This window comes from Misgurnus anguillicaudatus, chromosome 9 (assembly GCF_027580225.2).
Source record: "Misgurnus anguillicaudatus chromosome 9, ASM2758022v2, whole genome shotgun sequence".
NCBI lineage: Eukaryota > Metazoa > Chordata > Actinopteri > Cypriniformes > Cobitidae > Misgurnus > Misgurnus anguillicaudatus.
In genome coordinates, this window is record NC_073345.2 from 10912931 (window position 1) to 10926401 (window position 13471).

The 13471-nt window shown below is 41.7% G+C and overlaps 1 protein-coding gene across 2 annotated transcripts in view; it reads right to left on the bottom strand.

The window, feature by feature from the left end:
• Window positions 1–1100: 1100 nt before the first annotated feature.
• Window positions 1101–13471, bottom strand: part of LOC129423879 (protein sprouty homolog 3) — a 28605-nt gene continuing 16234 nt past the window's right edge. The window contains exons 1-2 of one of the 2 annotated variants that reach the window (XM_055180387.2): window positions 8495–9025; window positions 1101–4289 (exon numbers count right to left, since the gene is read on the bottom strand). In XM_055180387.2, the coding sequence (XP_055036362.1) occupies window positions 3370–4218 (849 nt within the window). In that variant the 5' untranslated portion in view covers window positions 4219–4289; window positions 8495–9025 and the 3' untranslated portion in view covers window positions 1101–3369. Of the gene's footprint in view, window positions 4290–8494; window positions 9026–13471 lie in introns of those variants that run through there. The other variant, XM_055180388.2, reaches the window with a different exon arrangement.

Genomic DNA, 13471 nt, shown 5'->3' on the forward strand with positions numbered 1-13471 from the left:
TCAAAGTTTGATTTCAGTCATTGATTTTAATCTTTGACATGATCTTACTCAGTCAATATTAAAGATATCAAGGTAATATTTTCACACAATGTTCTTTATATTATGTAGGATGATTTTGCGTAGAAAACTGTAAATCACAAAAAATGACTTCAGCTGGCCTTTAGCATAGCAGTGACTGAAGTCCTATGGTTGGGCTTGTTTCTCACATAAATCAATCATATAACATTAGAATCCTTATATAGAAAATTCCATCCACAAGAAAATAAATGACATAAAGGTGAATAACTGATAAGAAAATTGTTTAGTTTTAGGTTAAAATTATCTCTTATTGGAATAATTAACAACACTACTGCCTTCGAGGACCACCAGACTAAATGTACACATAGGGATGTAAAAGCGCTTACATCAAGGCTAGATGTGTATTATTCATGCAGTGTCCTTCATTTAGACAAATCCGTAAGAAAGGGTGGGGTATAGAGACGTTGGGGGACAGGTCTAATGCTTGTGAAGCTCTGGGAAAAGGATGTGTGGTTGTGCTGCGAGTGTTGTACACTTACTCTTTGATTTGGGTGGCATACACCTTTAACACACACTTTCACTCACTAAAGTAACTCTCCTTCACACACACACATATATATATCTCTAGTCTAGTCCCTTTTTTCCAAGGCCATTAGTACAAACTGGCCTTGATTACTTATTTATGAGGCTAACAGGCAGAACGGGGAGTGGAGTAAAAAGACAAAGACCGGAACCTCTCGGCACTGAAATCAAGATCCATGTGTCTACACACGCACATGCACACATCTTACAGCATTTTCTTTTAAACAGATCACTTACACACACTTAAGGACGTCTTCAGACATCTACAGTATAGAAGTGCATCTTGCAATATCATACACCACACAACTCCAGATGCAACCACATAAAGCTGTGAGAGTTTATTTGCAGCTGTAGTTATCAAAGGTGCTTTTAAAGGCTTGCATAGTTAAACACTAAAGCTATAAAGCTTTCACTTTCCTCGAACATATGAGAGGTGAATTACAATTCTTGCGGCACTGGAGCATTTTCACAGATGTAAAAAAAGTCTTGTACAAGCAGACTATTTGAAAATGTTTTTTATTTATTTCTTTATTTTCAATGGCCCCATGGCCACACCCACCAGTTCACTCTGGAAAAAAAGCTGAAATCATCACATGGGTCTTTTCGGTTCATTCCTTTCATCATTCACCTCAAAATAAATACATAGCTTTTCTTGCAACCATTTAAATAAATATCTGTGGCTTTACGATAATGTCAGCAACAAAAAAGTGTAAATATATTTTTTATATATATATAATATATTTATTTGTATAGATTTATATTTATATATATGTTTATATATTCTCCTTTAATTCTTTTACAACTTACAAGATGCCAATTGTACCAAAGCAAAACTTACTAATACAACATTGTGAACTTTTAGTGGTTAACGTAGACTGCGGACAGCACCAGTTAGGCATTCCTGTAAATTGCATGTACCTACTCATTAAAACCCATCCCCACATCATGACCCCTCCATATAAGAGAAGCCCTACTTTTGGGACGTGACTGTGGAGGAGAGGCACCTATTTTATACCCTTTAAAGCACAGACTTCGATAGTGGTTTTCTTGCTCTCATGCTAGCAAAAGAATCTTCTCTAGGTAGTATAAAACTGCACCTACACCTACTACACCTAAACAATACATGAATTGGCAACTTTAGAGCTTTTGTCTCATACATGTGTGCAAAAATATTTTTCTGGCTGTGTGATGAATTGTTTTTGCTCATAGGGCAAAAGCAATTCACGATAAGTGATAGAAAAAAAGCAACCAAAGGAGCCAAATATTAAGATTCTTGCAGGGTGCTGCAATGCAAAACAAGTATTACCGAGGAGCCTCTCCTCCACGACGTGAAATCAATTTTATGGTTAGTCGTAAGAATTAGTCAGGCCTCTGACAAGGTTAATGTCCAACAGTAATATAAAATAATGGTAAGAATAACCAGATTAGAACAAATGGAATAAAAATACAAATACAATAACAATTCTATGTACATACAAAAATATAGCAAAGGAACTCACAAGGATGTGCATTAGTGGGGAAGAACACACACACACTTGCAACAGATTTCATTCATCTTGCATCCCAGTACTGGATGTCAGTGCATCTATTTCACCTTGTTCCCAAGTGTGGTACTGTGCCTCAGTCTGGTCAGGTGTCTAAGCCCTTGTCTCAATACAATCCTTCCTTTCTGTCTGATGACACAATAGTCTCCATTAACCTCACTTCCCTTGGAGCATCCGGGCCCAGTCAGAGAAGAAGCTCTGAGAAAGCCCAATGTTTTTGGCGATGCTCACGGTCCACGTATGGCAGAAAATGGGAACCAGAATGGGTCTGATGTTAACCTAAAACTCTCCACTGACACAATCCTGGCCAGTTTGTCCAGAAGCGTCTGGAGTAATGGCTTGTTTCTCATCCTGAGAGTATTGTCATAGTCCCATGATGTTTGGTCCCACAGCATAGTTAGATGCAGAAAAGGTCAAGGATCCTATCGCCGTTGTTCTGCAGCCGGTAAGCACAATGGGCAGCGGAGGAAAGGAGAGTTGCGGATGTAAGAGTGGTTGGGAGAGGTTGGCGTCAGGCTGCCCTGGGCTGGAAACCTGACCAGACACTTTATCTTTTAGAGCAGCTCCTCTAAAAATATAAAGAGAGGCTTCTGCTGACAACAGATGCCCGGCCTGAGACTGCACACACGTACGTACACACATGCCCGTACATACACACATTTTTCAACCTTCTTTTCTTACACACACTCATGCACACACACAGTGTCTCTTTTCACCACCTCTCTTCGAACACATCCGTCTTAGGTGAGCTTAATATTCTGATTTTAAATGGTCCCATTTTTGGTGAAACAAACATAGTCAGAATTTTTGGTAAGGCTCGTTTCTCCATAACCAACGGCTTGTATCCATGTATAGTGAGCCAGCTTGCTTGCAGTTTGTCCATGTAGTAAGGCCGAAGAAGACACGCTTTTAAGGGTGTCTGTGGACGACGATGCCCTTGAAGCCTACATGCTCTTTTTACCCTTTATCAACCTCTGCATTTTTTCTGATAGCTTACTCCCTGTATCTGTTACATATGGTCTGCATTACCCAACCCTATCCATGAAAGTCTAATAAATAAATAAATAGACAAAAGATGACTAAACGGGGCAGGCGGATACATGGTCACGATGCAGGGAGGCCTGATTGGTTAAGAGAAGGTCATTTCGTTTAGCAGATTTTCCTAGCTGCTTCAGCATCAGAGGCGTCTCCTCGAAGGAGCGACACGTGAGGCTTGTACAGGCCGTCATACAGGCTTCTCCAGGTGTTTACGAAAGGGTGCATGGTTGGTGGCGGAGATCTTGCGGCACACAGTGTTGGTGTTGCTGCAGCGGCAGCCAGGACGGGTGGCGCGGTCATAGCCACGCTGGCATAGGGTGAGGCACAGCTTGGCAGGTGGGTAGCAGCACAGGCACGGGAGGCACAGAGCCAAAAAGGCCATGGCGCTCCAACGGGAGCAGGCATGAGCCGGAGCGCAGGAGCACGGGCGGTCGGCGCAGTTGTCCTCTTTGTCCGCCGAGCAGTGGTAAAAGAGACCCTTCACACAGCACAGGCAAGTGCTATATTCCAAGACGTTATCAGCTGAGCACAAGCAGCGCTGGCCACAGGTCCAGCATGAGGGCAAACTGCGAGGTGCGCAGCACTCTTGGCATTTGCAATGCCCACAGCGTTCACAGATGAAGAGATGCAGGCCTAAGTCCTCACCATCGGACAGTCCTTTGCCTAGCGAGTCGGGTTTCAAGTCACCTTTAGGCTGGGACCTCACCACGGAAGCTAACCCGGAATGAGATGGCGTTAGTCCCGAAAGAAGTCTCTGATCAGAAGTGGCACTGCCACGGGACATAGAGCTGACGGTGCTGGAGCGACTCAAGTGGGCCAAGTGGGAATGTTGATGACTTTGACTGCGAGACATCTGAGGACGTCGCTCATCGGGTGCATAGAAGATCCCAACCTGAGTGGCAGGCTCCAGGGCCACCGGGCGGTCTACATAGTCATTATTAGCCCTTATAGCACGGATCTGGTCAATGGACAACACAGGGACCTGCTGAAGATCCAAACCTTCAGGGTCCAACCGATAAGATATGACTGGATCCATTCTTCCGTCAGGGCCACCAGGGTAGTGGCAGTTCTGCAAGGCCGACCAATATCAGGGTACATCGGATAAACCTGTAGTAAAGAAAAAATAAAAACAAAGCTGTCATTATGAGATTCAAACTGACATTTTAATGAAATCTGCATAACATATAAAAACCATTGTCATATGAGTCTGATTCAGATGCTCTGTGGCTAAAACTACAGTTATTATTAGACACAGAGGATGGACAGATAATACCATTTGCATCACACTGTAATTTAGCATCTGGAGAACACAGCTGTTGACTGTGTCAAGGGAAGAGAACTAATGCAAAGAACTTGACAGCAATGAATTGTGAGAATCTGGGGAACCCGAAAGACTCGGTGTCAGTGTCCTGAGGTATCTCTTTCTCGGCAGCTTGGAGGACTTTGCTGCAGCCCCTCCCTACAACCCGTCTTTTGTTAGGCCTTATCCTCCATAAACAGGAACAACATGGTTATTGGAATGTGCATGGAAATAATCAGCATCCTGGAATTGAGAAACATGCTGTTTGCATTATTGGATGTCAAAGCCAAACAAGACCTTGGATTTCACTGAATTACTGTAGATAGTGATGGGGTTTGTTTTTTCCCACAGAGGAATGCAGAAGTGAAAGAGCACTCTTGATGTTAGTCAGAGCTCTTTTGGGTTTTTTTCAGATTCTGGTTAGAGTAAACAACTTCAGCTTGTTCCAAAAGACAATGTGTGATAGGGACAAACACATTGCTTAAAAAGTCACAGAAGAACAAAACTGATCACTAGAGGTGTGACGTGTCTGACATAACCAGAAACGTAAATCCATACACAAGATCAGTGATCAGTAAAACCAGCATCTGCTCGCAGTCCCCCAAGCATCTGGAGCAGTCAGCTCAGCTGAATTCCTGGCAAGAGCCCTGAATGCTCCCGCAAAAAGGTAAGATAGCATCCACCCCCACCGCTAGAGCTAGAAACTCAAGATAAGGAGGCCCAGGTCGGAAGCACAAAATGCATTTGCAAATTACACGGAGGAGGAAAGAGAAGTCCTGGAGAGTAATTACATCAAACCCAGCAGAGAGCTGTAGTCAGGTCCTATCAGTCCATCTAATTGTTGAAAGGGGTCTGCTGTTCATTTCCATGAGCTCATTATTTGGGGCCTGAGTTTGAAAACAACATTGGACTTTTAGTCTCGCATCTGCAGGCAAGCCAGAGAGGAAGTTTTGGGTTAGCTCATCTGTGTCATGTCAGGCACTTTTGGTTGCATATTTGTTTGAGCATTTGCACATGTCTTCTCCATGTGGTTTTCCTCAAGTGTGTCGGCACTTGGGAGCATTTATCACTCGCGGCTACGCTGGAGTTTATTTGGAACTTTCCACTGACTTACAGTGCTCTTGTGTAAAAACAGAACCGAGCTACACCTCAAAATGTTACATATCCTGTGCTCTAAGAAATGATTTCAAAACAATTTCCACTAGAATTTCCACTTTCCTGTCAACATCTCATTTTTAGCTTTGTTACAATCAGTTCATTTCTTGCAATAATCAATGAATTTTTTTTGGAAGATGCTGCCCTGCTGCTTGGAAAGCCACAACCCATTAACAGAAAACTGTCTCGCACTACCGTGCCTCAGCTTCTATGCAAACTATCAATGAACATAGTGCATTTGTACAATAAGCTGTAAAGCAGAACAGAAGCAGATATATAACAGCCACCCACACATGCTCTCACCCCACCCATCACCAGCAGCCAAGGGTGCCAGAGGATCAATAAGCCACACTCTAGCAGTACAACAAGCAAGGCGCTGACATCAGGAAGCCCAGAAGATCCCCCACCACTTTAACTCCCCAACAAATAGCACTCTACCACTCCCTACCCAGTCCCAGAGCACTCTTTAGCCCCACGTGCCCCCAACCGCACAACAGGGCGAGGCAGTGGACTGGTGTATCACATCTCTAAAATGGAGCTTGCACAATTGGCTTCTCTTAAACGTGACTAATGCTACTTAAAAAGCCTCTCAAAAGTGCTGCGGGTTGTTTGCTTATAGGATGTTCAATAAGGGTTTGGACATGTTGATTAAAGTCCATTTGCATTGTGACAGTGGGACATTGATTGTAGTTCGGGATAAGTCAATCTTAAGCTCTGACCATGACCTCTAAAAGGGTGAGGGAGGACTTTGCTAAAACTGCTTAAGATTTACAGCACGCATTCATTTTAATTGGGTGATGACAGTGAATGTCAAAGGAAAGAGGAAGGTGAAACTGCATGACTTCAAATTTTTCATCTGCAACAGATCAGCTTAGAATCGTTCAACGTGCGGGATCTGTTTCTGCAATCCAACATTCATCCAAAAGATCGCTTCCTGTAACGTTTTCCGGTCGCACATCTGAAGACTCCATCTTCTAGTCTTCAGTGAATGTTTTTTCATTTAAGTGGATAGCGTGTGTGGAACTCCACAAACCTGATAGCGTATCTTACATTGAATGAAGCAAGTCCAATAACCATTCACTCTTAATGACCACCTGTATTTCTCATGAATTTTAGGGTACACGTGCCAACTTTGTGTCAGATTTAAACCAGTCATAAAACATCAAAGTGAGAGGAATTTACATTAGTGTGTTGGATGCAGAAGAACGTCTCAGAAGAACCTATGATAGCAGTTTAAAACACACAAAAAGCCATCAAACCAAGCGCACAGGCTAGTACGAGAGAGAGAGACAGCTGCATCTGGAGTGTTGGAGTGAGAGAAAAAGAGGCAAAAGAGGGCCGTGTTTACTCAGTCCAGCCTGCCATGAGGGGTAACCTGAAGACCGGCCCCAGCGCTCTGGGAGTATCAGTGCTGAGTGAGCTGTGCCTCGCGGCTCTGCCCCGGGGCTCCTTGCACCCGTTACCTTGCACATATCCTTGGCCAGGGTAATCCAATCCAGGGCAGGAAGAGGATGAGAAGCGCATATTATTCATAACAGTCACCACACACCACTGACTGAGAGTAACTCTAAACCTTCAAACAGGGAGGATAAAACAGGCGGATAAGAAAAGGCAAACAGACGCTTCATAAGGGGTCATTGGACGACATGGGTGAAAACTGCTCAGTCTGTTTATAGCAGGACATATCGGTGGGTGTGGCAGCCAGGTGTACTGTATATGCTGGTGCAGTCGTTTAGGGCGGTGGGGGCTCATGACATCATCATGTGGTGCTATTTTAAAACCTTCAGTCTCTTTCATTGACCCCTGCTGCAACTGATAAACATCCAGCAGTACAACAGCCAGCCATCAGGCTATTCTGATTTCCTGCAGGCTGACTGTCATTAGAGATATCCATTTTCCATTTCTGCTCTCTCTCTCTCTCTCTCTCTCTCTCTCTCTCTCTCTCTCTCTCTCTCTGACTCAGATAGAGTGGCAGATCGGCAATTGCTGACTGAGGCTTGATTAGTTGCTAGTCATAGGGGGCAGGGGCCCAGGGCCTCACAGAGGGCTAATATAGGCTCCTAGGGGCCAGGCTTAACTAAGGCTGTACTTGATGTTGTCAGGCACCAGGACCCTGGGATCTGCCCCTCCGGCCCCTTTGGGAACACAGTGGGATTGAATGACAATAAACTGTATGAGATTCCGGATGTGCCGAATCCGACCCCCAGGAAGGACTGAAATAGACACTGCAGACCAGCAAGTTTGGATGAGAGAGTGAAAAGAGGAAGGGGGAGGGTCAGTTAGAGATAACAGAAATATATAAGATAATGGAATTAGTGACCAAAAAAAAACTAAGCTTCACAAGTGATAATAACAACTACTAAACAACAATATAAGCATTAACTCTTAGTAATTAATAACGGACTGCAAAGATTTTAGCGCAGATTGAAGTGTAATCATTTACAAAAACTTTGCCACTCGCCGCCTTCAGAACTTTATCGTACAGTCTCCAAACTATTTCAAACCTTTTCTCGACAAACATACAAAAAGTTCAGTACACTGTGTTTTGTGAGCGCACATGTGTGAAGCGCTGCGCTCTCCAACTCAACTCGGCTTCCAACCTCTCTATCAACCCCTGCCAGCACAAACTGGATAGTATTGACATCTCCGACCTTGAGCACAATCAATTCCATGCCTGAAGCCCTGTGCATTGGTTGGGTCAGTGCAGGACTTGAATTTGGACATGCAGAGATCATCTCTCATCAACTAGATTATGTTAATTGGGAATATATATATAATCTCAAAAATATAAGAATCTCAAAAGAACATAGCTAAATAAAACTTTAAAGAAAAGGATCTTAAATAAAGTAGCCCTTACCCCTAAACGGAGGCAGATCCATTTTGGGCCAGTGTTTTTAGTTTGTTTGCGTCTTGTTTTCCTCTCTTTCCTTTTATGTTTTCTTAAAGAGTTTTCTCTCGTCCGCCTCCAAATGCTTCTTCACAAGTGTCCCACACGTGCAAGCAATCCTGGTTTCTCAGCGCACAGTCATTACCTCTGAAGAACACCAACAGCCTTTATGAGGGAGCCGCCAGTGCGCTGCGCGTTCAAAGAGCGCTCGGAGGAAAGCCGCGGTTCTCGTGGAAATGAGGGCAACATGTCACGCAGAATATCCCAATTTATTTGAAAAAGAAACAAAAATGTCCCCGGAGGGCAAAGCGAGCAGCGGAGCGTCGGCTTTCAGAAGTGCAGAAAGAGCCCTGTAGTTTGTCTTCTCCCTCTATGAGCTGAAAGTCTGAGTGCTGGATCGACTGCCTGTCGCTCTTTCTCTTTCTATCTGTGTATGGTCAGAGCTTCCTGCTCGTGCGATCATCCACTCACTCTCAATGTGTGTGTGTGCGTGTGTGTGTGTGTGTGACAGAGAGAGAGAGATATAGGGTTGGAGGGTGGGAAATGAGAGGGAGATGGGAAATGGAGGAGGGGTGGTTGGATATGAATGGTAGAAAGAGGGAGGGCCAGGCGGGGGGTGGGGGGTACTTGGTTTTGCTGGAGATAGTTAATGGCTAAGTGGCATCATCGGGCTGAAACCCAATCTCTCATTTTCTCCCCCTCAGGAACTGTTCTATATGATTCCCTGAGCTAAGCCTAACAAGATGGAGAGAGAGAGAACAGGAGAGAAAGATACAGTGAGAAATGGAGAACGAGAGAAGATATGAGTCAACAATATGACAATATGATAGGTGATGAAAACAATAAGGGACACTTGAGAGGAGAAATATGATGACAGGCAGGAACATCACGGATGAATATGTATCAGTTTTTGGAACAAAAAGGGGGAAGAACAACTTTGTCAGCATTCCAAAGAAATACCAACAACTTGCTTATCTTTCATTGGCATATATAGAGATACATGACACATTTTATCTCTATAGATGCACCGATATAAAATTCCTCACCGATACCCATTATTCTGACTGATATCTGCTGATAAAGATGCAGATACTGATAGTTAGGTGGTTAAATTAACTTGCATTAACTAAATTCTAAAATTTACATTTTCTGAATGTTATTCATTTACATAATGACTATTAAAGGGAACATTTCACAAGGTATTATCCCCTTCTGACATCACAAGGGGAGCCAAAATTTAATGTCCTATTTTTCACATACCTGCAGAGAATGGTTTACCAAAACAAAGTTACTGGATTGGATTTTTTTCACATTTTCTAGGTTGATAGAAGCACTTGGGACCCAATTATAGCCCTTAAACATGGAAGAAGTCAGATTTTCATGATATGTCCCCTTTAATATTGAACATTAAACATGTTTCTCTACATATTCTATTTACAGAGCTCAAATTCGTTGCCATGACTAATAGCCATGCCATGCCATGACTTGTCAATAGCAAGAAAATTTGATTTTATCAGCCGATGCCGATTATTGACCAATATATTGGTGCATCTCTGTAATTTTCACAATAAATTTGTTGTTTTGTTGTACAGTAAAACAGTGGTTCTCAAACTTTTTCAGTGTGCGGCCCCCCCTTGTGTACGGTGCATTACTTCGCGGCCCCCCCAAAGAAAATTTACGACAAATTTGTTTTAAAAGGTATCAATTTAATTAAACAAAACATATTAAATTATACAAAGTATAATGTGTCCTTAAAGATAAGTTGATTCGTGACAAGAAAGCAGTAGTTTTCAAAACTTCTATACTTGGGGCCCTCCTATACATACTTACATACCTATCCCACGGCAAGTCGTGTTATTGTTACTAAATATCTGATTAATTATTTGTGTTATTGACACAATTTTCCGCTGTTTTTCGTGTCATCCAGCACAAATTTCTATAAATAGTTTTTCGTGTCTGTGGCACGACTTTCTTTATCGTGTCATTTTATTTTTTTTCCTCAATGTTTTTTCCTATTTTTAAATCATTGTCGCGTGGGGTTGGGGTTAGATTCGGGGTTTGAGTTAGGATGTTATTTTATGTATTGGTTTCTACATGTTTTTCTTCTGCTTTTATAACTATTCTCACCTGGAATTGGGTTTAAAGTTGGGGTTTGGATTAGGATGTCGCAGAAAGTGATTCTAACCCCAATCGACAATGGAGAAAAACAGGAAAAAACAACGACAACTCAATCTCACGGAAATTGTTATTGTTAAAATAAGTGTTTTAGTCACAAAATATTTGATAAATGTATTTGTGTTATTTACACGAATTTCCAATGTGTTTCGTGTCACCCAGCACAAATTTCTATAAATAGTTTTTCGTGTCTGTGGCACGACTTTGTGGCACGAGATTGAGTTGTACATCGCATATATATATATATATATATATATATATATATATATATATATATATATATATATATATATATATATATATATACATACATACATACATACATACATACATACATACATACATACATACATACATACATATATATATATATAGGCCTGTTGACTGCTTTATTGTGATTTGTTGAGAAATGTTTAATGCTGTGTTTACACCAAGAGTGCCGCACAAGCCCTGAAAAGTGAAGCCAAAACGTCTCGATTGCCCCCCAGTGTCTGGTCCCAGTATAGGTCATAAAGCTCGCCTCCCCATGTTATTCAATAGGACTTGAGACCAAATAAATTTTTTTATTACACTTTAATTATCTTTTTTCCGAAGCTGTTTTCTGTCATTTACTGTAGTTTTTATCACACTGATGTAAATTCAAATGTTTGTTTTTAAAATAAGTTTGTGTTTAGTTAGTTATTTAATGAAATAAAAGCGGTGGTGTCACGTCATGATTGACAGCTGTGATATCGTGTGATATGCGCATTCTGCGAGAGTGAGGGCGGGGTCTTGATTTCGCGGCTTTACTTCCTGCTCACTACTGCGCAGGACTGGTCCCGAAATCGCAGACTCAAGACCCAAGATGTCAGCGCCATATCGGGACACTGGCGGCTTCACTTTTCACCAATGGAAGAGAGCGAACAGGCGTCGTCCATCTTCCAGTATATGGTTTACACCAGCCGTGGTAGAGGCATTAAGCACGAGTGATTTCAATGTTAAGTCAATGTGAAGGCGTGTTGACGCGCGTCTGGAGGTCACGCGTTTCCACCTAATTCGCGCAAATGTCGCGAATTAAGCATCTCGCGCGACACGTGTAAATGGTGCTTTTTGTGCATTTTGCATTGGACACGAATTTGTAAAATGTCTTAAAATAACCACCAGAGCAAACCTTGGTATAAATCAGAGTAACTGACTCGACTAATAATTGATTATTTGAAAATAATGCACACACACACACACACACACACACACACACACACACACACACACACACACACACACACACACACACACACACAGATATATATTGCATAACGTTTATATATTCTAAGTTGTTTTATTTTGTTTTAAGCCTAAAATTGACTGCGGTTTATGCTTAGAAAATGTAAAGATCAAATGAAAACAAAAAGCAACTTTTTCTTTAAAGCAAGTCTTATCTTATTTCACAAAAGTTTTGCTAGTTTCTATAGATGTTTAGACATTTTAGATGTCTTCTTGTACTGTACTGTTAGAGAAGAAAAGGTAACCACTTCATGGTGATGAACATGAACAGAACATGAAGGTACGCAAAGTGTTGCTCTTAAGTTTGTGACGTGCCGTTTTTTTTGTTAACTCTAACAGCGTCGTGTGGATACAGACTCAACATTTGGGAACTCGCTGACCCGTTCTGATGTGTTTGTGCCAGCTAGCAGCTGTCCTAGAGCAGGTTACATCCTAGAACAGTGAATAATTCAGTGTCTCAATCAAGTGCATGACGGATTGGAACCCAGCCCATGTTCCTTTCCCGTTCATTTCGGTCATTGCCAACAGACAACAAGATGCCTTATCACAACGGCAAGGACCTCTGTGTAAAATACAGTATGAATGAATGCGTGTGAACCTTTTCAAATTTACAAGCAAAGTAAATCAATGGTGTTGATAAGCTTTGTAACACAGCACCGTATGTCGGTGTGGTGTAAACACAAAGATAACATGAATGAGTTGACTGGAAATACGGAGCATAATATATACAGGATATTTATGTGTTCATGTCAGGCTATTGATAGCACATGGAAGGTATCTCCAAGGTAACAGGACACATTTTATGTGTATGTGACTCTCTTTGTGTGTGTTGTGTGTGTAATGGGGCAGGAAGAGGGGTGCTTCCTGTCGAGGGAAATAGCTAGGATGGCCAAACAGTACAGAGAGAGAAGAGTGAATCAGGTTTCTCTGTACTGAACATTCAAAACGCAGTATAGCTCAATCTCTAAAACAGATCTATTTATCTACATAAAATGCAATATGCATAATTCATTCTCTCTATAATTTCAATAACATGCTATGAGGGCGGATGCCATTTTACTGCTGATGAATTATACTCTACTCTAGTTATAAAGCATATTTAAGTTAAAGTACAAAGATATGGTCATCACAATTGTACTTCGTCAAAGCGAATGCTAAGTTGAAATGAAGGCAAAGCCTTTTAGTCAGGTGAGAGTATAAGAGAGACAGCCTGTTAGGTGCAATCTTACAAATTTAATCAAGTCCATATCAAGGTGGAAACTGATGGCACGAAAGCATTTGTGATATTTTATAATATGACTGTGCATTCAAAAGCCTTGTCTTAGGCCCTGTTTACATTAGAGCATTTGCATTTATACTGGCATTTTAAAAAGAATCTTTATCCACAACCATAAATGCATGAAACATGACCAATCACGTAACTGGGCATGCGCATAAAAGTGTAAAATAATTTATTACTCTAATAATAGCTTACCTTTGCGCATTTATGCAGCCTAGGGGTGTGCGATA